At 47.4% G+C, this 25,739-nt stretch overlaps 1 protein-coding gene across 3 annotated transcripts in view; it reads right to left on the reverse strand.

The window, feature by feature from the left end:
• Positions 1 to 25,739, reverse strand: part of LOC115183167 (electrogenic sodium bicarbonate cotransporter 1) — a 227,889-nt gene that overhangs the window by 13,735 nt on the left and 188,415 nt on the right. The window contains exon 25 of one of the 3 annotated variants that reach the window (XM_029744505.1): positions 20,499 to 20,592. The exons of the other annotated variants lie outside the window; for them this stretch is intronic. Within the exon in view, the coding sequence (XP_029600365.1) occupies positions 20,499 to 20,592 (94 nt within the window). The remainder of the gene's footprint in view (positions 1 to 20,498; positions 20,593 to 25,739) is intronic. 3 annotated transcript variants of the gene reach the window in all.

Consider the following 25,739-nt stretch of genomic DNA (forward strand, 5'->3'; position numbering starts at 1 on the left):
CCAGCTAACAGAGGACCACACAGCCCAGCTAACAGAGGACCAGCTAACAGAGGAACACACAGCCCAGCTAACAGAGGACCACACAGCCCAGCTAACAGAGAAACACACAGCCCAGCTAACAGAGGACCACACAGCCCAGCTAACAGAGGACCACACACCCCAGCTAACAGAGGACCAGCCCAGCTAACAGAGGAACACACAGCCCAGCTAACAGAGGACCAGCCCAGCTAACAGAGGTCCACGCAGCACAGCTAACAGAGAAACACACAGCCCAGCTAACAGAGGACCACACAGCCCAGCTAACAGAGAAACACACAGCCCAGCTAACAGAGGACCAGCTAACAGAGGAACACACAGCCCAGCTAACAGAGGACCACACAGCCCAGCTAACAGAGAAACACACAGCCCAGCTAACAGAGGACCACACAGCCCAGCTAACAGAGGAGCACACAGCCCAGCTAACAGAGGACCAGCTAACAGAGGAACACACAGCCCTGCTAACAGAGGCCCACACAGCCAAGCTAACAGAGGACCAGCCCAGCTAACAGAGGACCCCACAGCCCAGCTAACAGAGGACCAGCCCAGCTAACAGAGGACCACACAGCCCAGCTAACAGAGGAACACACAGCCCAGCTAACAGAGGACCACACAGCCCAGCTAACAGAAGAACACACAGCCCAGCTAACAGAAGAACACACAGCCCAGCTAACAGAGGAACACACAGCCAGGCAGAACAGAGGAACGCACACAGCCCAGCTAACAGAGGAACACACAGCCCAGCTAACAGAGGAACACACAGCCCATCTAACAGAGGACCACACAGCCCAGCTAACAGAGGACCACACAGCCCAGCTAACAGAGGAACACACAGCCCAGCTAACAGAGGACCACACAGCCCAGCTAACAGAGAAACACACAGCCCAGCTAACAGAGGACCAGCTAACAGAGGAACACAGCCCAGCTAACAGAGGAACACACAGCCCAGCTAACAGAGGACCACACAGCCCAGCTAACAGAGGACCACACAGCCCAGCTAACAGAGGACCACACAGCCCAGCTAACAGAGGACCACACAGCCCAGCTAACAGAGGACCACACAGCCCAGCTAACAGAGGACCACACAGCCCAGCTAACAGAGGAACACACAGCCCAGCTAACAGAGGAACACAGCCCAGCTAACAGAGGACCACACAGCCCAGCTAACAGAGGACCACACAGCCCAGCTAACAGAGGACAACACAGCCCAGCTAACAGAGGACCAGCCCAGCTAACGGGAGGACCACACAGCCCAGCTAACAGAGGAACACACAGCCCAGCTAACAGAGGACCAGCCCAACTAACAGAGGACCACGCAGCCCAGCTAACAGAGGACCACACAGCCCAGCTAACAGAGGAGCACACAGCCCAGCTAACAGAGGACCAGCTAACAGAGGAAAACACAGCCCTGCTAACAGAGGACCACACAGCCCAGCTAACAAAGGACCAGCCCAGCTAACAGAGGACCCCACAGCCCAGCTAACAGAGGACCAGCCCAGCTAACAGAGGACCACACAGCCCAGCTAACAGAGGAACACAGCCCAGCTAACAGAGGACCACACAGCCCAGCTAACAGAAAACACACAGCCCAGCTAACAGAGGAACACACAGCCCAGCAGAACAGAGGAACGCACACAGCCCAGCTAACAGAGGAACACACAGCCCAGCTAACAGAGGACCACACAGCCCAGCTAACAGAGGACCACACAGCCCAGCTAACAGAGGACCACACAGCCCAGCTAACAGAGGAACACACAGCCCAGCTAACAGAGGACCACACAGCCCAGCTAACAGAGGAACACACAGCCCAGCTAACAGAGGACCACACACCCCAGCTAACAGAGGACCACACAGCCCAGCTAACAGAGGCACAGCCCAGCTAACAGAGGACCACACAGCCCAGCTAACAGAGGACCAGCTAACAGAGGAACACACAGCCCAGCTAACAGAGGACCACAGAGCCCAGCTAACAGAGGACCACACAGCCCAGCTAACAGAGGAACAGCCCAGCTAACAGAGGAACAGCCCAGCTAACAGAGGAACAGCCCAGCTAACAGAGGACCACACAGCCCAGCTAACAGAGGACCACACAGCCCAGCTAACAGAGGACCACACAGCCCAGCTAACAGAGGACCACACAGCCCAGCTAACAGAGGAACACACAGCCCAGCTAACAGAGGACCAGCTAACAGAGGAACACACGGCCCAGCTAACAGAGGACCAGCCCAGCTAACAGAGGACCAGCTAACAGAGGAACACACAGCCCAGCTAACAGAGGACCACACAGCCAAGCTAACAGAGGACCACACAGCCCAGCTAACAGAGGACCACACAGCCCAGCTAACAGAGGACCACACAGCCCAGCTAACAGAGGACCACACAGCCCAGCTAACAGAGGACCCACACAGCCCAGCTAACAGAGGAACACACAGCCCAGCTAATAGAGGACCACACAGCCCAGCTAACAGAGGAACACACAGCCCAGCTAACAGAGGAACCCACAGCCCAGCTAACAGAGGAACACACAGCCCAGCTAACAGAGGACCACACAGCCCAGCTAACAGAGGCCCACACAGCCCAGCTAACAGAGGAACAGCTAACAGAGGACCACACAGCCCAGCTAACAGAGGAACAGCTAACAGAGGACCACACAGCCCAGCTAACAGAGGACCACACAGCCCAGCTAACAGAGGAACACACAGCCCAGCTAACAGAGGACCACACAGCCCAGCTAACAGAGGACCACACAGCCCAGCTAACAGAGGAACAGCCCAGCTAACAGAGGACCACACAGCCCAGCTAACAGAGGACCACACAGCCCAGCTAACAGAGGAACACACAGCCCAGCTAACAGAGGACCAGCTAACAGAGGAACACACAGCACAGCTAACAGAGGACCACACACCCCAGCTAACAGAGGACCAGCCCAGCTAACAGAGGAACACACAGCCCAGCTAACAGAGGACCAGCCCAGCTAACAGAGGTCCACGCAGCACAGCTAACAGAGAAACACACAGCCCAGCTAACAGAGGACCACACAGCCCAGCTAACAGAGAAACACACAGCCCAGCTAACAGAGGACCAGCTAACAGAGGAACACACAGCCCAGCTAACAGAGGACCACACAGCCCAGCTAACAGAGAAACACACAGCCCAGCTAACAGAGGACCACACAGCCCAGCTAACAGAGGAGCACACAGCCCAGCTAACAGAGGACCAGCTAACAGAGGAACACACAGCCCTGCTAACAGAGGCCCACACAGCCAAGCTAACAGAGGACCAGCCCAGCTAACAGAGGACCCCACAGCCCAGCTAACAGAGGACCAGCCCAGCTAACAGAGGACCACACAGCCCAGCTAACAGAGGAACACACAGCCCAGCTAACAGAGGACCACACAGCCCAGCTAACAGAAGAACACACAGCCCAGCTAACAGAAGAACACACAGCCCAGCTAACAGAGGAACACACAGCCAGGCAGAACAGAGGAACGCACACAGCCCAGCTAACAGAGGAACACACAGCCCAGCTAACAGAGGAACACACAGCCCATCTAACAGAGGACCACACAGCCCAGCTAACAGAGGACCACACAGCCCAGCTAACAGAGAAACACACAGCCCAGCTAACAGAGGACCACACAGCCCAGCTAACAGAGAAACACACAGCCCAGCTAACAGAGGACCAGCTAACAGAGGAACACAGCCCAGCTAACAGAGGAACACACAGCCCAGCTAACAGAGGACCACACAGCCCAGCTAACAGAGGACCACACAGCCCAGCTAACAGAGGACCACACAGCCCAGCTAACAGAGGACCACACAGCCCAGCTAACAGAGGACCACACAGCCCAGCTAACAGAGGACCACACAGCCCAGCTAACAGAGGAACACACAGCCCAGCTAACAGAGGAACACAGCCCAGCTAACAGAGGACCACACAGCCCAGCTAACAGAGGACCACACAGCCCAGCTAACAGAGGACAACACAGCCCAGCTAACAGAGGACCAGCCCAGCTAACGGGAGGACCACACAGCCCAGCTAACAGAGGAACACACAGCCCAGCTAACAGAGGACCAGCCCAACTAACAGAGGACCACGCAGCCCAGCTAACAGAGGACCACACAGCCCAGCTAACAGAGGAGCACACAGCCCAGCTAACAGAGGACCAGCTAACAGAGGAAAACACAGCCCTGCTAACAGAGGACCACACAGCCCAGCTAACAAAGGACCAGCCCAGCTAACAGAGGACCCCACAGCCCAGCTAACAGAGGACCAGCCCAGCTAACAGAGGACCACACAGCCCAGCTAACAGAGGAACACAGCCCAGCTAACAGAGGACCACACAGCCCAGCTAACAGAAAACACACAGCCCAGCTAACAGAGGAACACACAGCCCAGCAGAACAGAGGAACGCACACAGCCCAGCTAACAGAGGAACACACAGCCCAGCTAACAGAGGACCACACAGCCCAGCTAACAGAGGACCACACAGCCCAGCTAACAGAGGACCACACAGCCCAGCTAACAGAGGAACACACAGCCCAGCTAACAGAGGACCACACAGCCCAGCTAACAGAGGAACACACAGCCCAGCTAACAGAGGACCACACACCCCAGCTAACAGAGGACCACACAGCCCAGCTAACAGAGGCACAGCCCAGCTAACAGAGGACCACACAGCCCAGCTAACAGAGGACCAGCTAACAGAGGAACACACAGCCCAGCTAACAGAGGACCACAGAGCCCAGCTAACAGAGGACCACACAGCCCAGCTAACAGAGGAACAGCCCAGCTAACAGAGGAACAGCCCAGCTAACAGAGGAACAGCCCAGCTAACAGAGGACCACACAGCCCAGCTAACAGAGGACCACACAGCCCAGCTAACAGAGGACCACACAGCCCAGCTAACAGAGGACCACACAGCCCAGCTAACAGAGGAACACACAGCCCAGCTAACAGAGGACCAGCTAACAGAGGAACACACGGCCCAGCTAACAGAGGACCAGCCCAGCTAACAGAGGACCAGCTAACAGAGGAACACACAGCCCAGCTAACAGAGGACCACACAGCCAAGCTAACAGAGGACCACACAGCCCAGCTAACAGAGGACCACACAGCCCAGCTAACAGAGGACCACACAGCCCAGCTAACAGAGGACCACACAGCCCAGCTAACAGAGGACCACACAGCCCAGCTAACAGAGGAACACACAGCCCAGCTAATAGAGGACCACACAGCCCAGCTAACAGAGGAACACACAGCCCAGCTAACAGAGGAACCCACAGCCCAGCTAACAGAGGAACACACAGCCCAGCTAACAGAGGACCACACAGCCCAGCTAACAGAGGCCCACACAGCCCAGCTAACAGAGGAACAGCTAACAGAGGACCACACAGCCCAGCTAACAGAGGAACAGCTAACAGAGGACCACACAGCCCAGCTAACAGAGGACCACACAGCCCAGCTAACAGAGGAACACACAGCCCAGCTAACAGAGGACCACACAGCCCAGCTAACAGAGGACCACACAGCCCAGCTAACAGAGGAACAGCCCAGCTAACAGAGGACCACACAGCCCAGCTAACAGAGGACCACACAGCCCAGCTAACAGAGGAACACACAGCCCAGCTAACAGAGGACCAGCTAACAGAGGAACACACAGCACAGCTAACAGAGGACCAGCTAACAGAGGAACACACAGCACAGCTAACAGAGGACCAGCTAACAGAGGAACACACAGCCCAGCTAACAGAGGACCAAGTAACAGAGGACCACACAGCCCAGCTAACAGAGGACCAGCTAACAGAGGAACACAGCCCAGCTAACAGAGGACCAGCTAACAGAGGAACACAGCCCAGCTAACAGAGGACCAGCTAACAGAGGACCAGCTAACAGAGGAACACACGGCCCAGCTAACAGAGGAACACACGGCCCAGCTAACAGAGGACCAGCCCAGCTAACAGAGGACCAGCTAACAGAGGAACACACAGCCCAGCTAACAGAGGACCACACAGCCCAGCTAACAGAGGACCACACAGCCCAGCTAACAGAGGACCACACAGCCCAGCTAACAGAGGACCACACAGCCCAGCTAACAGAGGACCACACAGCCCAGCTAACAGAGGACCACACAGCCCAGCTAACAGAGGAACACACAGCCCAGCTAACAGAGGACCACACAGCCCAGCTAACAGAGGAACACACAGCCCAGCTAACAGAGGACCACACAGCCCAGCTAACAGAGGAACACACAGCCCAGCTAACAGACGACCACACAGCCCAGCTAACAGAGGACCACACAGCCCAGCTAACAGAGGAACAGCTAACAGAGGACCACACAGCCCAGCTAACAGAGGAACAGCTAACAGAGGGCCACACAGCCCAGCTAACAGAGGAACACACAGCCCAGCTAACAGAGGCACAGCCCAGCTAACAGAGGACCACACAGCCCAGCTATCAGAGGACCAGCTAACAGAGGAACACACAGCCCAGCTAACAGAGGACCACACAGCCCAGCTAACAGAGGACCACATAGCCCAGCTAACAGAGGAACAGCCCAGCTAACAGAGGACCACACAGCCCAGCTAACAGAGGACCACACAGCCCAGCTAACAGAGGAACACACAGCCCAGCTAACAGAGGAACACACAGCCCAGCTAACAGAGGAACACACAGCCCAGCTAACAGAGGACCACACAGCCCAGCTAACAGAGGCACAGCCCAGCTAACAGAGGACCACACAGCCCAGCTAACAGAGGACCAGCTAACAGGGGAACACACAGCCCAGCTAACAGAGGACCACAGAGCCCAGCTAACAGAGGACCACACAGCCCAGCTAACAGAGGAACAGCCCAGCTAACAGAGGAACAGCCCAGCTAACAGAGGACCACACAGCCCAGCTAACAGAGGACCACACAGCCCAGCTAACAGAGGACCACACAGCCCAGCTAACAGAGGACCACACAGCCCAGCTAACAGAGGAACACACAGCCCAGCTAACAGAGGACCAGCTAACAGAGGAACACACGGCCCAGCTAACAGAGGACCAGCCCAGCTAACAGAGGACCAGCTAACAGAGGAACACACAGCCCAGCTAACAGAGGACCACACAGCCAAGCTAACAGAGGACCACACAGCCCAGCTAACAGAGGACCACACAGCCCAGCTAACAGAGGACCACACAGCCCAGCTAACAGAGGACCACACAGCCCAGCTAACAGAGGACCACACAGCCCAGCTAACAGAGGAACACACAGCCCAGCTAATAGAGGACCACACAGCCCAGCTAACAGAGGAACACACAGCCCAGCTAACAGAGGAACCCACAGCCCAGCTAACAGAGGAACACACAGCCCAGCTAACAGAGGACCACACAGCCCAGCTAACAGAGGACCACACAGCCCAGCTAACAGAGGAACAGCTAACAGAGGGCCACACAGCCCAGCTAACAGAGGAACAGCTAACAGAGGACCACACAGCCCAGCTAACAGAGGACCACACAGCCCACCTAACAGAGGAACACACAGCCCAGCTAACAGAGGACCACACAGCCCAGCTAACAGAGGACCACACAGCCCAGCTAACAGAGGAACAGCCCAGCTAACAGAGGACCACACAGCCCAGCTAACAGAGGACCACACAGCCCAGCTAACAGAGGAACACACAGCCCAGCTAACAGAGGACCAGCTAACAGAGGAACACACAGCACAGCTAACAGAGGACCAGCTAACAGAGGAACACACAGCACAGCTAACAGAGGACCAGCTAACAGAGGAACACACAGCCCAGCTAACAGAGGACCAAGTAACAGAGGACCACACAGCCCAGCTAACAGAGGACCAGCTAACAGAGGAACACAGCCCAGCTAACAGAGGACCAGCTAACAGAGGAACACAGCCCAGCTAACAGAGGACCAGCTAACAGAGGACCAGCTAACAGAGGAACACACGGCCCAGCTAACAGAGGAACACACGGCCCAGCTAACAGAGGACCAGCCCAGCTAACAGAGGACCAGCTAACAGAGGAACACACAGCCCAGCTAACAGAGGACCACACAGCCCAGCTAACAGAGGACCACACAGCCCAGCTAACAGAGGACCACACAGCCCAGCTAACAGAGGACCACACAGCCCAGCTAACAGAGGACCACACAGCCCAGCTAACAGAGGACCACACAGCCCAGCTAACAGAGGAACACACAGCCCAGCTAACAGAGGACCACACAGCCCAGCTAACAGAGGACCACACAGCCCAGCTAACAGAGGACCACACAGCCCAGCTAACAGAGGAACACACAGCCCAGCTAACAGACGACCACACAGCCCAGCTAACAGAGGACCACACAGCCCAGCTAACAGAGGAACTTCTAACAGAGGACCACACAGCCCAGCTAACAGAGGAACAGCTAACAGAGGGCCACACAGCCCAGCTAACAGAGGAACACACAGCCCAGCTAACAGAGGCACAGCCCAGCTAACAGAGGACCACACAGCCCAGCTATCAGAGGACCAGCTAACAGAGGAACACACAGCCCAGCTAACAGAGGACCACACAGCCCAGCTAACAGAGGACCACATAGCCCAGCTAACAGAGGAACAGCCCAGCTAACAGAGGAACACACAGCCCAGCTAACAGAGGACCACACAGCCCAGCTAACAGAGGAACACACAGCCCAGCTAACAGAGGAACACACAGCCCAGCTAACAGAGGAACACACAGCCCAGCTAACAGAGGACCAGCTAACAGAGGAACACACAGCACAGCTAACAGAGGACCAGCTAACAGAGGAACACACAGCCCAGCTAACAGAGGATCAAGTAACAGAGGACCACACAGCCCAGCTAACAGAGGACCAGCTAACAGAGGAACACAGCCCAGCTAACAGAGGACCAGCTAACAGAGGACCAGCTAACAGAGGAACACACGGCCCAGCTAACAGAGGAACACACGGCCCAGCTAACAGAAGACCAGCCCAGCTAACAGAGGACCAGCTAACAGAGAAACACACAGCCCAGCTAACAGAGGACCACACAGCCAAGCTAACAGAGGACCACACAGCCCAGCTAACAGAGGACCACACAGCCCAGCTAACAGAGGACCACACAGCCCAGCTAACAGAGGAACACACAGCCCAGCTAACAGAGGACCACACAGCCCAGCTAACAGAGGAACACACAGCCCAGCTAACAGAGGACCACACAGCCCAGCTAACAGAGGAACACACAGCCCAGCTAACAGAGGACCAGCTAACAGAGGAACACACAGCCCAGCTGACAGCACTGCAGGAGGAGGAGAGAAAGGTGAGGTGCGACAATGATCCACTCATGAGAGAGCTAGCCTAATGAAAGCTAGCCATCTCCACATGCGCTGAATACAACAGGTGTAGACCTTACCTTGCTTACTTACAAGCCCTTAACCAACAATGCAGTTCAAGAAATAGAGTTAAGAAAATATTTAATAAATAAAGTAAAAAATAGCCTGACCTGGTACTCCGGTACCTCTTGTCGTGCGGTAGCAGAGAAAACAGTCTACTGTATGACTTGGATGATTGGGGAGTCTGACAATTTTCTGACACCGCCTAGTATATAGGTTCTGGATGGCCGGAGCTTGGCCTCAGTGATGTTGCCTCTGTAGTGACTACGTCATAATGCCAAGCAGTTGCCATACCAGGCGGTGATGCAACCAGTCAGGATGGTGTCGCTGTAGAACTTTCTGAGGATCTGGAGACCCATGCCAAATCTTTTCAGTTTCCTGAGGGGGAAAAGGCGTTGCCGTGCCCTCTTCACAACTGTCTTGGTGTGCTTGGACCATGTAAATTTGTTGGTGATATGGACACCAAAGAACTTGAAACTCGCTCCACTACACCCCCCTCAATGTGAATGGGGGCGTGTTCGGCCCTCCTTTTCCTGTAGTCCACGATCAGCTCCTTTGTCTTGCTGACGTTGAGGGAGAGGTTGCTGTCCTGGCACCACACTGTCAGGTCTCTGACCACTGTTGTGTCGTCAGCAAACTTAATGATGATGTTGGAGCCGTGTTTGGCCATGCAGTCGTGGGTGAACAGGGAATACAGGAGGGGACTAAGCACACCCCTGAGGGGCCCCCATGTTAAGGATCAGTGTGGCAGATGTGGTGTTGCCGACCTTCATCACCTGGGGGCGGCCTGTCAGGAAGTCCAGGATCCAGTTGCAGAGGGAGGTGTTTAGTCCCAGGGTCCTTAGCTTAGTGATGAGCTTTGAGAGCAACATGGTGTTGAATGCTGAGCTGTAGTCAATGAACAGCATTCTCACGTAGGTGTTCCTTTTGTCCAGGTGGGAAAGGGCAGTGTGGAGTGCGATTGAGATTGCGTCATCTGTGGATCTGTTGGGGCAGTATTTGGAGTTTAAGTGGGTCTAGGGTTTCTGGGATAATGGTGTTGATGTGAGCCATGACCAGCCTTTCAATGCACTTCATGGCTACTGACATGAGTGCTACGGGGAGGTAGTAATTTAGGCAGGTTACCTTCGCTTTCTTTGGCACAGGAATAATGGTGGTCTGCTTGAAACATGTAGGTATTACAGACTCAGTCTGGGAGAGGTTGAAAATGTCAGTGAAGACACTTGCCAGTTGGTCAGCGCATGCTCTGAGTATACGCCCTGGTAATCCGTCTGGCCCTGGGACCTTCTGAAAGTTGACCTGTTTAATAAAGGTCTTGCTCACATCGGCTACGGAGAGCGTGAAGCCAACAGAACAGAACAGCCCATCTTAACACCACAGCAAGACAGACAAGGCAGGATCCACCAACTCAGCAGACTCCCCATCCTGTCACCACCATCATCAGCCCACCAGCTAGCCATCCTGACAACTCCCCCCCCCCTCGCACACACACCCACTGAGTACACAAAAAAAGCCAGAGATTGTTCTCCTCATTGACTCAAATGGGAAATTCATCAATTAGAAGAATCATTTTCCAAAACACCAAGTAGCTAAACTCTGTTGTCCGAACACCCGTAACGCGTCCTGGAGCTGCTGTCAGAGGACCGACTAGGGTTATCATAATTCACACAGGCACAAACAACCAGAGGGCCCAGCAGGACAGGATGGCCACATCACTCAAGGGAGTGATTGAAAAAGCTTGTTCCTCAGTCTCTAACTCACGAGTAGTCATCTCCACCCTGCCACCATACAGCGGAAGCAGTTCCCAGGACTGTGCTCAAAACCTAACATCTACCTGAACTCGAACAGCCTCTACGACCAAATCATATTAAATATTATTGGTCGTGTACACATATTTGCAGATGTTAGCGCAGGTGCAGCAAAATGCATGTGTTTCTAGCTCCAACCTTGCAGTAATACCTAACAATATGTAATGTGTGCGTGCTGATGGCCGGGAAGTCAGGCGCAGGAGAGTGAACTTGGTATAAACGGAGCAGTTTAATGAATATAAAAAAACTCCGAAAACCAAAATATACAAAATAAAATAAAAGGGTGCACACCAGAACATAACTGCCACCAATACATTCAACAAACAATCACCGACAAGGACATGAGGGGAAACAGAGGGTTAAATACACAACATGTAATTGATGAGATTGGAACCAGAGGAAGCTGGTGGGAGGAGACATAGGAGGACGGGTTCATTGTAATGGCTGCAATGGGAATAAATGGTTTCCATGTTTGTGTTTGATACCGTTCCGTTGATTCCATTCCAGCCATTACAATGACGGCCTTCCCTGAAGCTCAGTTGGTAGAGCATGGTGTTTGCAACGCCAGGGTTGTGGGTTCGATTCCCGTGGGGGGGCCAGCACAGAATTTTTTTAAATTAAATGTATGGAATGTATGCATTCACTACTGTAAGTCGCTCTGGATAAGAGCGTCTGCTAAATGACTAAAATGTAAAAAATGTAAAAATGGGTGTGTAGGAAGACAAGACAAAACCAATGGAAAATGAAAAATGGATCAGAGATGGCTAGAAGGTCGGTGACGTCGACCGCCAAACACCGCCCGAACAAGGAGAGGGACCGACTTCGGCGGAAGTTGTGACACAATATGCTTGTGTTTCTAGCTCCAACAGTAATACCCAGCAATATGCTTGTGTTTCTAGCTCCAACAGTACAGTAATACCTAGCAATATGCTTGTGTTTCTAGCTCCAACAGTAATACCTAGCAATATGCTTGTGTTTCTAGCTCCTACAGTAATACCTAGCAATATGCTTGTGTTTCTAGCTCCAACAGTAATACCTAACAATATGCTTGTGTTTCTAGCTCCAACAGTAATACCTAACAATATGCTTTCGTTTCTAGCTCCAACAGTAATACCTAACAATATGCTTTCGTTTCTAGCTCCAACAGTAATACCTAACAATATGCTTGTGTTTCTAGCTCCAACAGTGCAGTAATACCTAACAATATACACAAATCCAAAACATTTAAGGAAATAAGAAACGAGCAATGTCAGAGTCCGGAATATAAAAATATATGTATATGAATGGTGTGTATAGACAGTATGGACAGTATATGAATAGAAAAGCTGTGTACAGCAGTATTTACTATATATAGCATGACTAGAATATAGTATACACAGTACCTGTTATTCAAGGGATTTTCTTTATTTTTACTATTTTCTACATTGATGAATGATAGTGAAGACATTACAACAATGAAATAACACATAAGGAATCATGTAGTAACCAAAAAAGTGTTAAACAAATCACAATATATTTTATACTTTTGATTCTTCAAAGTAGCCACCCTTTACCTTGATGACAGCTTTGCACACTCTTGGCATTCTCTCAACCAGCATCACTATTTAAAAAAATATATATAATTTAACCTTTATTTAACTAGACAAGTCAGTTAAGAACACATTCTTATTTACAATGACGGTCTAACCCGGCCAAACCCGCACGATGCTGGGCCAATTCTGCGCCGCCCTATGGGAAAATCACGGCCGGATGTGATACAGTCTGGAATTGAACCAGGGACTGTAGTGATGCCTCACTGAGATGCAGTGCCTTAGACCGCTGCACCACTCGGGAGCCCAAAATAGTGAAATAAAGGTTAAATTAAAAAAATTGTTTAAAAATTAGGAAGTCACCTGGAATGCATTTCAATTAACACGTGTGCCTTGTTAAAAGTTAATTTGGGGAATTGATTCAAGGTGGGTATACAGAATATAGCCCTATTTGGTAAAAGACCAAGTCCATATTATATCTTGGGCCTAGTTTCCTAAAGATGTGATGCTTGGCATTCAGGCCAAAGAGTTCAACCTTGGTTTCATCAGACAAGATAATCTTGTTTCTCATGGTCTGAGTCATTTTAGGTGCAGGTTTTTAGAAATGTTTGCAAATGTATTAAAAATGAAAAACAAATACCTTATTTACATTGGTATACAGACCCTTTGCTATGAGACTCAAAATTGAGCTCAGGTGCATCCAGTTTTGACTGATCATCCTTGAGGTGTTTCTACAACCTGATTGGAGTCCGCCTGTGGTAAATTCAAATGATTGGACATGATTTGGAAAGTAGCCACCCTTTGCCTTGATGACAGCTTTGCACACTCTTGGCATTCTCTCAACCAGCATCACTATTTAAAAAATATATATAATTTAACCTTTATTTAACTAGACAAGTCAGTTAAGAACACATTCTTATTTACAATGACGGTCTAACCCGTCCTGCATCACTACTCTGGACGGTTCTGACTTAGAATATGTGGACAACTACAAATACCTAGGTGTCTGGTTAGACTGTAAACTCTCCTTCCAGACTCCCATCAAACATCTCCAATCCAAAGTTAAATCAGGAATTGGTTTCCTATTTCGCAACAAAGCATCCTTCACTCATGCTGCCAAACATGCCCTCGTAAAACTGACCATCCTACCGATCCTCGACTTTGGCGATGTCATTTACAAAATAGCCTCCAATACCCTACTCAACAAACTGGATGCAGTCTATCACAGTGCCATCCGTTTTGTCACCAAAGCCCCATATACTACCCACCACTGCGACCTGTACGCTCTCGTTGGCTGGCCTTCGCTTCATAATCGTCGCCAAACCCACTGGCTCCAGGTCATCTACAAGACCCTGCTAGGTAAAGTCCCCCCTTATCTCCTCTCACTGGTCACCATAGCAGCACCCACCTGTAGCACGCGCTCCAGCAGGTATATCTCTCTGGTCACCCCCAAAGCCAATTCCTCCTTTGGCCGTCTCTCTTTCCAGTTCTCTGCTGCCAATGACTGGAATGAACTACAAAAATCTCTGAAACTGGAAACACTGATCTCCCTCACTATTATTAAGCACCAGCTGTCAGAGCAGCTCACACTGCACCTGTACATAGCCCATCTATAATTTAGCCCAAACAACTACCTCTTCCCCTACTGTATTTATTTATTTTATTTTGCTCCTTTGCACCCCATTATCTCTATTTCTACTTTGCACTTTCTTCTACTACAAATCTACCATTCCAGTGTTTTACTTGCTATATTGTATTTACTTTGCCACCATGGACTTTTTTTGCCTTTACCTCCCTTATCTCACCTCATTTGCTCACATTGTGCATAGACTTATTTTTCTACTGTATTCTTGACTGTATGTTTGTTTTACTCCATGTGTAACTCTGTGTTGTTGTATGTTGTCGAACTGCTTTGCTTTATCTTGACCAGGTCGCAATTGTAAATGAGAACTTGTTCTCAACTTGCCTACCTGGTTAAATAAAGGTGAAATAAAAAATAAATAAATTAGAGGCAGCTGGTCCTTTTTGTCTCTAATTGGAGATCATACTTAAGTAGGGGTGTTTCTACCTGGGTTTTGTGGGTGATTATTTTTGAGTAGTGTTTGTTTCTCCTCTGTGTCACGGTTTGTTGTTTTGTCTATTCAGTTATTTGATGTATTGTATAGTTCACAGAGTAAATAAAATGTGGAACTACACACACGCTGCACCTTGGCCCTCTCCTTTTGACAGCCGTGACACCTAAAGGACTCCCAGACCATGAGAAACAAGATTCTCTGGTCTGATGAAACCAAGATTGAACTCTTTGGCCTGAATGCTAAGCGTCACGTCTGGAGGAAACCTGGCACCATCCCTACGGTGAAACATGGTGGTGGCAGCATCATGCTGTGGGGATATTTTTCATCAGCAGGGACTGGTAGACTAGTCAGGATCGAGGGAAAGATGAACGGAGCAAAGTACAGAGGGATCCTTGATGAAAACCTGCTCCAGAGCGCTCAGGACCTCAGACTGGGGCGAAGGTTCACCTTCCAAGAGGACAATGACCCTAAGCACACAGCCAAGAGAACGTAGGGGTGGTTTCGGGACAAGTCTCTGAATATCTTTGAGTGGCCCAGCCAGAACCCGATCGAACTTCTCTGGCGAGACCTGAAAATAGGTGTGCGGCAATGCTCCCCATCCAATCTGACAGAGTTTGAGAGGCTCTGCAGAGAAGAATGATAGAAACTGCCCAAATATAGGTGTGCCAAGCTTGTAGTGTAATACCCAAGAAGTAAATGTGATATTTCTGTTTTTTTTGTAATAAATGTGCAATTTTTTTCTAAAAACTGTTTTTGCTTTGTCATTATTGGGTATTGTGTGTAGATTGATGAGGAAAAAAAACAATTTAATCCATTATAGAATAAGGATGTAACGTAACAAAATGTGGAAAAAGTCAAGGGGTCTGAATACTTACCGAATGCACTTTATAAAGTGTGTTAAACAGTATGTAAACATTATTAAAGTGACCAGTGTTCAATGACTATGTACATAGGCCAGCAGTCTCTAAGGTGTAAGGTAGAGAACCGGGTGGTAGCCAGCTAGTAACAGTGATTACGTTCAGGGCAGGGTGCTAGTTCTGACTATTTAACAGTCTGATGGCCTTGAGATAGAAGCTGTTTTTTAGTCTCTTGGTCCCAGCTTTGATGGACCTGTACTCGGTCTCCTTCTTCTAGATGGTAGCGGGGTGAACAGGCAGTGGCTCGGGTGGCTGAGGTCCTTGATGATCTTCTAGATGGTAGCGAGGTGAACAGGCAGTGGCTCGGGTGACTGAGGTTCTTGATGATCTTCTTGGCCTTCCTGTGACATCGGGTGGTGTAGATGTCCTGGAGGGAAAGCAGTGTGCCCCCGGTGATGTGTTGGGCTGACTGCACCACCCTCTGGCGAGCCCTGCGGTTGAGAGAGGTGCAATTTCCGTACCAGGCGGTGATACAGCCCGACAGGATGCTCTCAATGGTGGATTTGTAGAAGTTTGTGAGAGTCTTCGGGGCCAAGACACATTTCTTTAGGTTAAAGAAGCGCCGTTATACCTTCTTCACCAAACTGTCTGTGTGGATGGACCATTTCAGGTTGTCAGTGATGTGCATGCTGAGGAACATCAAACTTTTCACCCTTTCCTCGGCCCAGTCGATGTGGTTGGGGGTGTGCTCTCTGCTGTCTCCTGAAGTCCACGATCTGCTCCTTTGTTATGTTGATGTTGAGGGAGAGGTTATTTTCCTGGAACCACTCCACCAGGGCCCTCACCTCCTTCCGGTAGGCTGTCTTGTCATTGTTGGTAATCAGAACTACCACTGTTGTGTCATCTGCAAACTTGATGATTGAGTTGGAGACATGCATGGCCACGTATTCATGGGTGAACAGGGAGTACAGGAGGGGGCTGAGCATGCACCCTTGTGGGGCCCCCATGTTGAGGGTCAGTAGTGGGGTAGGCTCGTCAGGAAGTCCAGGACCCCGTTGCACAGGGTAGGGTTCAGACCCAGGGCCCTGAGCTTAGTGATGAGCTTGGAGGGCACCATGGTGTTGAAGGCTGAGCTGTAGTTGATGAACAATACTCTCACATAGATAGTTCACTTGTCCATGTGGAATAGGGCAGTGTGCAGTGCAATGGCGATTGCATCCTCCGTGGATCTGTTGGGATTGTGTTTTCCACGAACAAGGTGTTTAGCTTGTCCATGTGCAAGGCATCGTGTCCACGACATGGCTGGTTTCCCCTTTATGATCAGTGATTTTCTGGAGTCCCTGCCACATACGTCTAGTCTCTGAGCAATTGAATTTCGACGTCACTTTGTCGTTTTGCCGGTTTACGGAGGGCATAACGGTACTGTTTGTACTCGTCCAAGTTCCCAGTCACCTTGTCGTGGTTAGCTGCGGTGGTTCGTGCTTTCAGGTTTGCGTAAATGATGTCATCTTTCCAAGGTGTTTGGTTTGGATAAGTTCTAATCATCATAGTGGGAACAACATCCTCTATGCACTTCCTGATGAAACCAGTCACTGAGTCAGTGTATACGTCAATACTATTCTTAGAGGAAGTTTCTGACTATAGGAGGGGAGGAGCAGAATGGAGGTGTGATCTGATTTGCCGAAGGGAGGGTGGTGGAGGGCCTTATAGCCATTCCGGAAGAGGGAGTAGCAATCGTCAAGAGATCTTGATGAGCGAGTAGCACAGGATATGTATTGGTAAAACTTTGGTAGCGTTTTCCTCAGATTTCCTTTACTGAAGTCCCCAGCTAAAATAAATGTGGCCTCAGGATATACGGTTTCCATTTTGCACGAAGTCTAGTGCAGTTCCTTGAGATCCGTCGCGGTGTCGGCTTGAGCGGGAATATATACGGCCGTGATGACCAAAGATAATTCTCTGCTGTCTCCATTTTGATGGTGAGGTATTCCAGATTGGGAGAACAAAAGGACTTGAGGTCCTGTACGTAACCCCAATCACACCATGAGTAGTTAATCATGAAACACACACCTCCACCTTTCCTTTTCCCGGAGAGATCTTTCTTCCTGTCCACGGGATGGACAGAGAACCCCTGGAACAGTATATCCGGAGAGAGCCATGACCCTCAGCTCGTGTACTTTATTGTCCAGGGACTGAACATTAGCGGGTAATATATTTGTATTTTTGTATTTATTATGGGTCCCCATTAGTTCCTGCCAGGGCAGCAGCTACTCTTCCTGGGGTCCAACAAAAAGGCAGTTATAAATAAATAAAAACATTACATTTCACAACAGATTTCACAACACATTAAGTGTGTGCCCTTAGGCCACTACTCTAGTACCACATATCTACAGTGGTTCCTCCTTTAAAAGTTGTGTCATACTGCGGCACACCTTGCGTGCTGCCGCAGCATTGTGGCATGTCATATAATTGTCAGCCATTTTTTTCTGTTACTGCAAGTTATTGCTAGTTTGACCACCAGAGGTCATCTTTGAGAACATTTGATAATATTCCATATTGGCATTACCAGAGAATTTAAAACATTTTTTGTAATAACATAGTATATGGGATTGATTTTAAGAAATTTGGCTTAATTAATTTGATTAATATTATGGTGTTTCTATTCTGAGAAAAATGAAAAACGAAAACCTCAGGGTTTCCGTTAGGATGGAATGGAAAATATGGCGCTGTACAACGTGACGGTTGGGATTAGGCTACAGGATTGGAGGATTCTAAATTGTTTGCCTTCATTAGACAAATTTGTTCCAATATTTCTGTAAATCAGTGATATTTATTCCATAGTAATTCATTATTGATCCATAACTAAATCAACATCTGGATTTTGAAAGAGTATTTTTTATCATTATTTTATTAACGAAATGTGTTTATTTGTTTATTAGTCTACTGTGCAGTCTACAATACATACTGTAGTAAACATGAGAAAGTGCCTAATTCCTTACATAAAGGAGAGCAGGCCATGTCTGTACTACATAATACGGGGCATGCGGGGGACAGGTGTTATTTTATAGTTGTGATGTCTTCACTATTATTCTACAATGTAGAAAATAGTAAAAATAAAGAAAAATATCTATTGCGTGCCTCACAGTGTGCAGCTTGAACCCCACCCTCTTCAACATACTGTATAAATCAATTAATTGGCAAGGGCACTAGAACAGTCTGCAGCACCTGGCCTCACCTTACTAGAATCCAAAGTAAAATGTCTACTGTTTGCTGATGATCTGGTGCTTCTGTCCCCAATCAAGAAGGGAGACAAGGCCAGAAGGGCCTTCTATGCCATCACAAGGAACATATAATTCGACATACCAATTAGGATCTGGCTAAAAATACTTGAATCAGTTATAGAACCCATTGCCCTTTATAGTTGTGAGGTCTGGGGTCCGCTCACCAACCAAGAATTCACAAAATGGGACAAACGCCAAATGAAGGCATTATGCAAAAATATCCTCGGTGTAAAATAATGCATGAAGAGCAGAATTAGGCCTATACTCACTAATTATCAAAATCCAGAAAAGAGTCATTAAATTCTACAACCACCTAAAAGGAAGCATTTCCCAAACCTTCCATAACAAAGCCATCACTTACAGAGAGATGAACCTGGAGAAGAGTCCCCTAAGCAAGCTGGTCCTGGGGCTCTGTTCACAAACACAAACAGACCCCCAGGACAGCAACACAATTAGACCCAACCAAATCATGAGAAAACAGAAAGATAAATACACATTGGAAAGAATTAACAACAAAAAACAGAGCAAACTAGAATGCTATTTGGCCCTATACAGAGAGTACACAGTGGCAGAATACCTGACCACTGTGACTGACCCAAAATTAAGGAAAGCTTTGACTATGTACAGACTCAGTGAGCATAGCCTTGCTATTGAGAAAGGCCGTAGTCAGACCTGGCTCTCAAGAGAAGACAGGCTATGTGCACACTGCCCACAAAATGAGGTGGAAACTGAGCTGCACTTCCTAACCTCATGCCAGATGTATGACCATATTAGAGACACATATTTCCCTCAGATTAGAAAGACCCACAAAGAATGAGAAAAAAACTATTTTTGATGAACTCCCATATTTATTGGGTGAAATACCACAGTGTGCAATCCCAGCAGCAAGATTTGTGACCTGTTGCCTCAAGAAAAGGGCAACCAGTGAAGAACAAACACCACTGTAATTACAACCCATATTTATGTTTATAGATTTTCCCTTTTGTACTTTAACTATCTACACTTCATTAAAACACTGTATATAGACATAATGACATTTGAAATGTCTTTATTCTTTTGGAACTTTGGTGTAATGTTTACTGTACATTTTTTTATTGTTTATTTCACTTTTGTTTATTATCGATTTCACTTGCTTTGGCAATGTAAACATAGTTTCCCATGCCAATAAAGCCCCTTAAATTGAATTGAATTGAATTGAGAGAGAGGGAGAGAGGGAGAGAGAAAGAGAGAGGGGGAGACAACAGAGAGAGAGAGAGATAGAGGGACAGAGAGACAGAGAGAGAGAGAGAGAGACAGAGAGAGAGAGAGAGAGACAGAGAGAGAGACAGAGAGAGAGAGAGAGAGAGAGAGAGACTTTAGAGTCATGCAGAGAGAATCAGGAAGTGACAGACGGACACCTCCCCCACTAAAAACTCTGAAGGCAGAGAGAGAGAGAGAGAGAGAGAGAGAGAGAGAGACTGCAGAGCAGAGTAGGAGTGAAAGAGGAAGAGGAGGTTCTTCCATCCGTCGGTCGGTCAGACAGGACAGGAATGCTCTACTCACTGTCGGATGCTTTATCACCTAAGAAAGGTTCCTGCTCCATCATGTCCATGGGGATCTTAATGCTGGGGACATTCTCATTGTAGGGGAAGTCAGACTGTAGGGGACAGAGCAACATAGTCTAACTGTACATATCAACATATACTCTGACTGTACATAGCAACAGATGATCTGACTGTATGGGCCATAGTAACAGATAATCAGACTGTAGGGGGCATAGCAACAGAAACTTTGACTGTTGGGTATATAAGAACATATCATCTGACTGTAGAGACCTAGCAACAGAGTCTGACTGTAGGGGAGATAGCAACACTGATCTTTGGGGACATAGTAATAAATACTCTCACTGTAGGGGACAGAGCAACAGAGTGTGATTTTTCCTAGCAACAGATACTCTGACTGTAGGGGACAGGGCAACAGAGTGTGATTGTACCTAGCAACAGATACTCTGACTGTATGGGACAAAGCAACAGATACTCTGACTGTAGGGGACAAAGCAACAGATACTCTGACTGTAGGGGACAAAGCAACAGATACTCTGACTGTAGGGGACAAAGCAACAGATACTCTGACTGTAGGGGACAAAGCAACAGATACTCAAACTGTAGGGGACAAAGCAACAGATACTCTGACTGTAGGGGACAAAGCAACAGATACTCTGACTGTAGGGGACAAAGCAACAGATACTCTGACTGTAGGGGAGAAAGCAACAGATACTCTGACTGTAGGGGACAAAGCAACAGATACTCTGACTGTAGGGGACAAAGCAACAGATACTCTGACTGTAGGGGACAGAGCAACAGATACTCTGACTGTAGGGGACATACCGTAGCAACATTCTCATTTTAGAGGTAGTCTGGCTCTAGAGAAATAGCATTCAGAAGAGGACATTTAAAGACCAGCACGTCCATTTCCTGCACGGGTGTATTGTGAACAATCAGCAGACATGTAAGGCAATTCTGTGTTTCCCATTTCAATCTGACTGAATTCAAAGTGACAGTTCTGCTTGGCTGCTGCATTTCTCTGGTGCTGTGATGCTACAGTCTAACTGTGTTTCTCTGGTCCTGTGATGATACAGTCTAACTGTGTTTCTCTGGTCCTGTGATGCTACAGTCTAACTGTGTTTCTCTGGTCCTGTGATGATACAGTCTAACTGTGTTTCTCTGGTCCTGTGATGCTACAGTCTAACTGTGTTTCTCTGGTCCTGTGATGATACAGTCTGACTGTGTTTCTCTGGTCCTGTGATGCTACAGTCTGACTGTGTTTCTCTGGTCCTGTGATGCTACAGTCTAACTGTGTTTCTCTGGTCTTGTGATGCTAAGAGTCTGACTGTGTTTCTCTGGTCCTGTGATGCTACAGTCTGACTGTGTTTCTCTGGTGCTGTGATGCTAAGAGTCTGACTGTGTTTCTCTGGTCCTGTGATGCTACAGTCTGACTGTGTTTCTCTGGTCCTGTGATGCTACAGTCTAACTGTGTTTATCTGGTCCTGTGATGCTAAGAGTCTAACTGTGTTTCTCTGGTCCTGTGATGCTAAGAGTCTAACTGTGTTTCTCTGGTCCTCTGATGATACAGTCTGACTCAGCTGAACACCAGAACACAGTAAAACATAAGAGAAAAGGATTAGACCCAGGAGAAAGCTTACCATCTAGAACAGTGGTAGAACCTAACACTAGGTTCTACGGTAGAATCTACCGTTGATCTATACTGAACAAAAATATAGACACAACAAGCAACAATTTCAAAGATTTTACTGAGTTACAGTTAATTTAAGGAAATCAGTCAATTGAGATGAATTCATTAGGTCCTAATCTATGGATTTCACGACTGACTGTTTGCCACAGATACCTTGTAAGAAAGTTAGGGCCGTGGATCAGAAAACCAGTCAGTATCTGGTGTGACCACCTTTTGCCTCACGCAGCGCGACACGTCTCCTTCACATAGAGTTGATCAGGCTGTTGATTGTGGCCTGTGGAATGTTGTCCCACTCCTCTTCAATGGCTGTGTGAAGTTGCTGGATATTGGTGGAAACTGGAACACGCTGTCATACAAGTCCATACAGAGCATTCCAAACATGCTCAATGGGTGTTTATGCAGGCCATGGAAAAACTGTGACATGTTCAGCTTCCAGGAATTGTGTACAGATCCTTGCAAAATGGGGCTGTGCATTATCATGCTGAAACATGAGGTGATGGTGGCGGATGAATGGCACGACAATGGGCCTCAGGATCTCGTCACAGTATCTCTGTGCATTCAAATAGCCATTGATAAAATGCAATTGTGTTCGTTGTCCATAGCTTATGTCTGCCCCATACCATAACCCCACCTCCACCATGGGGCCCATACCATAACCACCGCCTCCACCATGGGGCCCATACCATAACCCCACCTCCACCATGGGGCCCATACCATAACCCCACCGCCACCATGGGGCCCATACCATAACCCCACCTCCACCATGGGGCCCATACCATAACCCCACCTCCGCCATGGGGCCCATACCATAACCCCACCTCCACCATGGGGCACCCTGTTCACAACGTTGACATCAGCAAACCACTCGCCCACACAATGCCATACACGTTGTCTGCAGTTGTGAGACCGTTTGGCCATACTGCCAAATTTTCTAAAACAATGTTGGAGGCGGCTTATGGTAGAGAAATTAACATACAATTCTTCAACAGCTCTGGTGGACATTCCTGCAGTCAGCATGCCAGTTGCATGCTCACTCAAAACTTGTGGCATTGTGTTTTGTGACAAAACTGCACATTTTAGAGTGGCCTTTTATTGTTCGTGCTGTTTAATCAGATTCTTGATATGCCACACCTGTCAGGTGGATGGATTATCTTGGCAAAGGAGAAATGCTCACTAACAGGGATGTAAACAAATTTGTGCGTATGTAAAACTTCTGGTATCTTTTATTTCAGCTCATGAAACATAGGACCAACACTTTACATGTTGCGCTTATATTTTTGTTCAGTGTGGAACATTGCTAGAACTTAAAGGGATAGTTCACCCAAATGAGAAAATTACATATTTGTTTCCTTACCATGTAAGCAGTCTATAGACAAGGTATGACAGCAATCCATGCTTTTGTTCATTTTCCCTGGCACTGTTTCCACATGCTCACATTTTAGCATTTGTGACATGAATCCCATTCAAGTCATGGGACATATATACAAATAATGTGCTCATCATGTTCAAATCATCTATAAGTGACTTTGTTGACCTGCACAATCATGTCAGATGATTTGGACATGTGCGAAAAATGCTAATATCGGTCCCAGGACATGAATGGGATTCGTGCCAATGCTAAAACGTTAGCATGTGGAAACTAAACTAAATCATAGATTGCTGTCATACCTTGTCCATACACTGCTTACAGGGCAAGGATGTCATTTTGTAATTTGGGTGAACAATCCCTTTCATGCTGATCTGGAACATTGGTAGAATCAAATGCTGATCTAGAATGTTAGTAGATTCTAATGTTGATCTAGAATGTTAGTAGATTCTAATGCTGATCTAGAATGTTAGTAGATTCTAATGCTGATCTAGAATGTTAGTAGATTCTAATGCTGATCTAGAATGTTAGTAGAATCTAATTGGATCTAGAACGGTAGTAGAATTAAATGTTGATCTATATTTATGATATAACATAGCTTTACTAATGCTCTTTAATTATTTGTAAAAAAAAAATGATATAGTTATTTCTCATAAAACTACATTTTCGGTTAAGGGCTCGTAAGTAAGCATTTCAGTATAAGGTCTCCACATGTTGTATTCGACGCATGTGACAAATACAATTTCATTTAATTTCATTTGAACCCTGACTAAAACAACGATACAATCTAAAGCTGATCTAGAACAATGATAGAGCCTAACCTGAACAACAATAATAATAGAACCTAACCCTGATCTAGAACAATGATATAACCTAACCAGATATCAAACAATGATAGAACCGAACGTTGATTTAGAACAACGATAGCATCTAAAGCTGATCTAGAACAATGATGGAATCTAACCCTGATCTACGACAATAATAGAACCTAACCCTGATCTAGAACAATGATAGAACCAAACGTTGATTTAGAACAATGATAGCATCTAAAGCTGATGTAGAACAATGATAGAACCTAACCCTGATCTACAACAATGACAGAAACTAACCCTAATCTAGAATAATGATAGAACCTAATCCTGATTTAGAAAAATGATAGAATCTAATCCTGATTAAGAACAATGATAGAATCTGAAGCTGATTTAGAACAATGATAGAACCTAACCCTTATTTAGAACAATGATATAACCTAACCCTGATTTAGAACAAAGATATAACCTAACCCTGATTTAGAACAATGATACAACATAACCCTGATCTCCAACATTGATAGAATCTAACTATGATCTTGAACAACGATAGAACCTAATCCTGATTTAGAACAATGATAGAACCTAACCCTAATCTAGAACAATGACTGAGTCTAATCCTGAGTTAGAACAATGATAGAATCTAAAGCTGATCTGCAACAATGATAGAACCTAACCCTGATTTAGAACAATGATATAACCTAACCCTGATATACAACAATGATAGAACCTAAACCTAATCTACAACAATGATAGAACCTACCACTGATTTAGAACAATGATAGAACCTAATCCTAATTTAGAACAATGATAGAACCAAATCCTGATTTAGAACAATGATATTATCTAAAGCTGACCTAGAACAATAGAACCTAACCCTGATCTAGAACAATGACCTAACCCTGATTTACAACAATTAAGGCATCTAAAGATGATCTACAACAATGATGGAATATAACCCTGATCTAGAACAAGGATAGAACCTAATGCTGATTTAGAAACATTATAGAATCTAACCCTGATTTAGAACAATGATAGAATCTAAAGCTGATCTGCAACAATGATAGAACCTAACCCTGATCTACAACAATGATAGAATCTAACCATAATCTTGAACAACGATAGAACCTAATCCTGATTTCGAACAATGACTGAGTCTAATCCTGATTTAGAACAATGATAGAATCTAACCCTGATTTACAACAATGATAGAACCTAACCCTGATCTCCAAAAATTGTCATCTAAAGCTGATCTCCAACAATGATAGAACCTAACCCTGATATCAAACATAATAGAACCTACCCCTGATCTACAACAATGATAAAAACTAACCCTGATTAAGAGCAATTATAGAACCTAATCCTTATTTAGAACAA

This window comes from Salmo trutta, unplaced genomic scaffold, assembly GCF_901001165.1.
Source record: "Salmo trutta unplaced genomic scaffold, fSalTru1.1, whole genome shotgun sequence".
In the NCBI taxonomy this organism is placed as follows: domain Eukaryota; kingdom Metazoa; phylum Chordata; class Actinopteri; order Salmoniformes; family Salmonidae; genus Salmo; species Salmo trutta.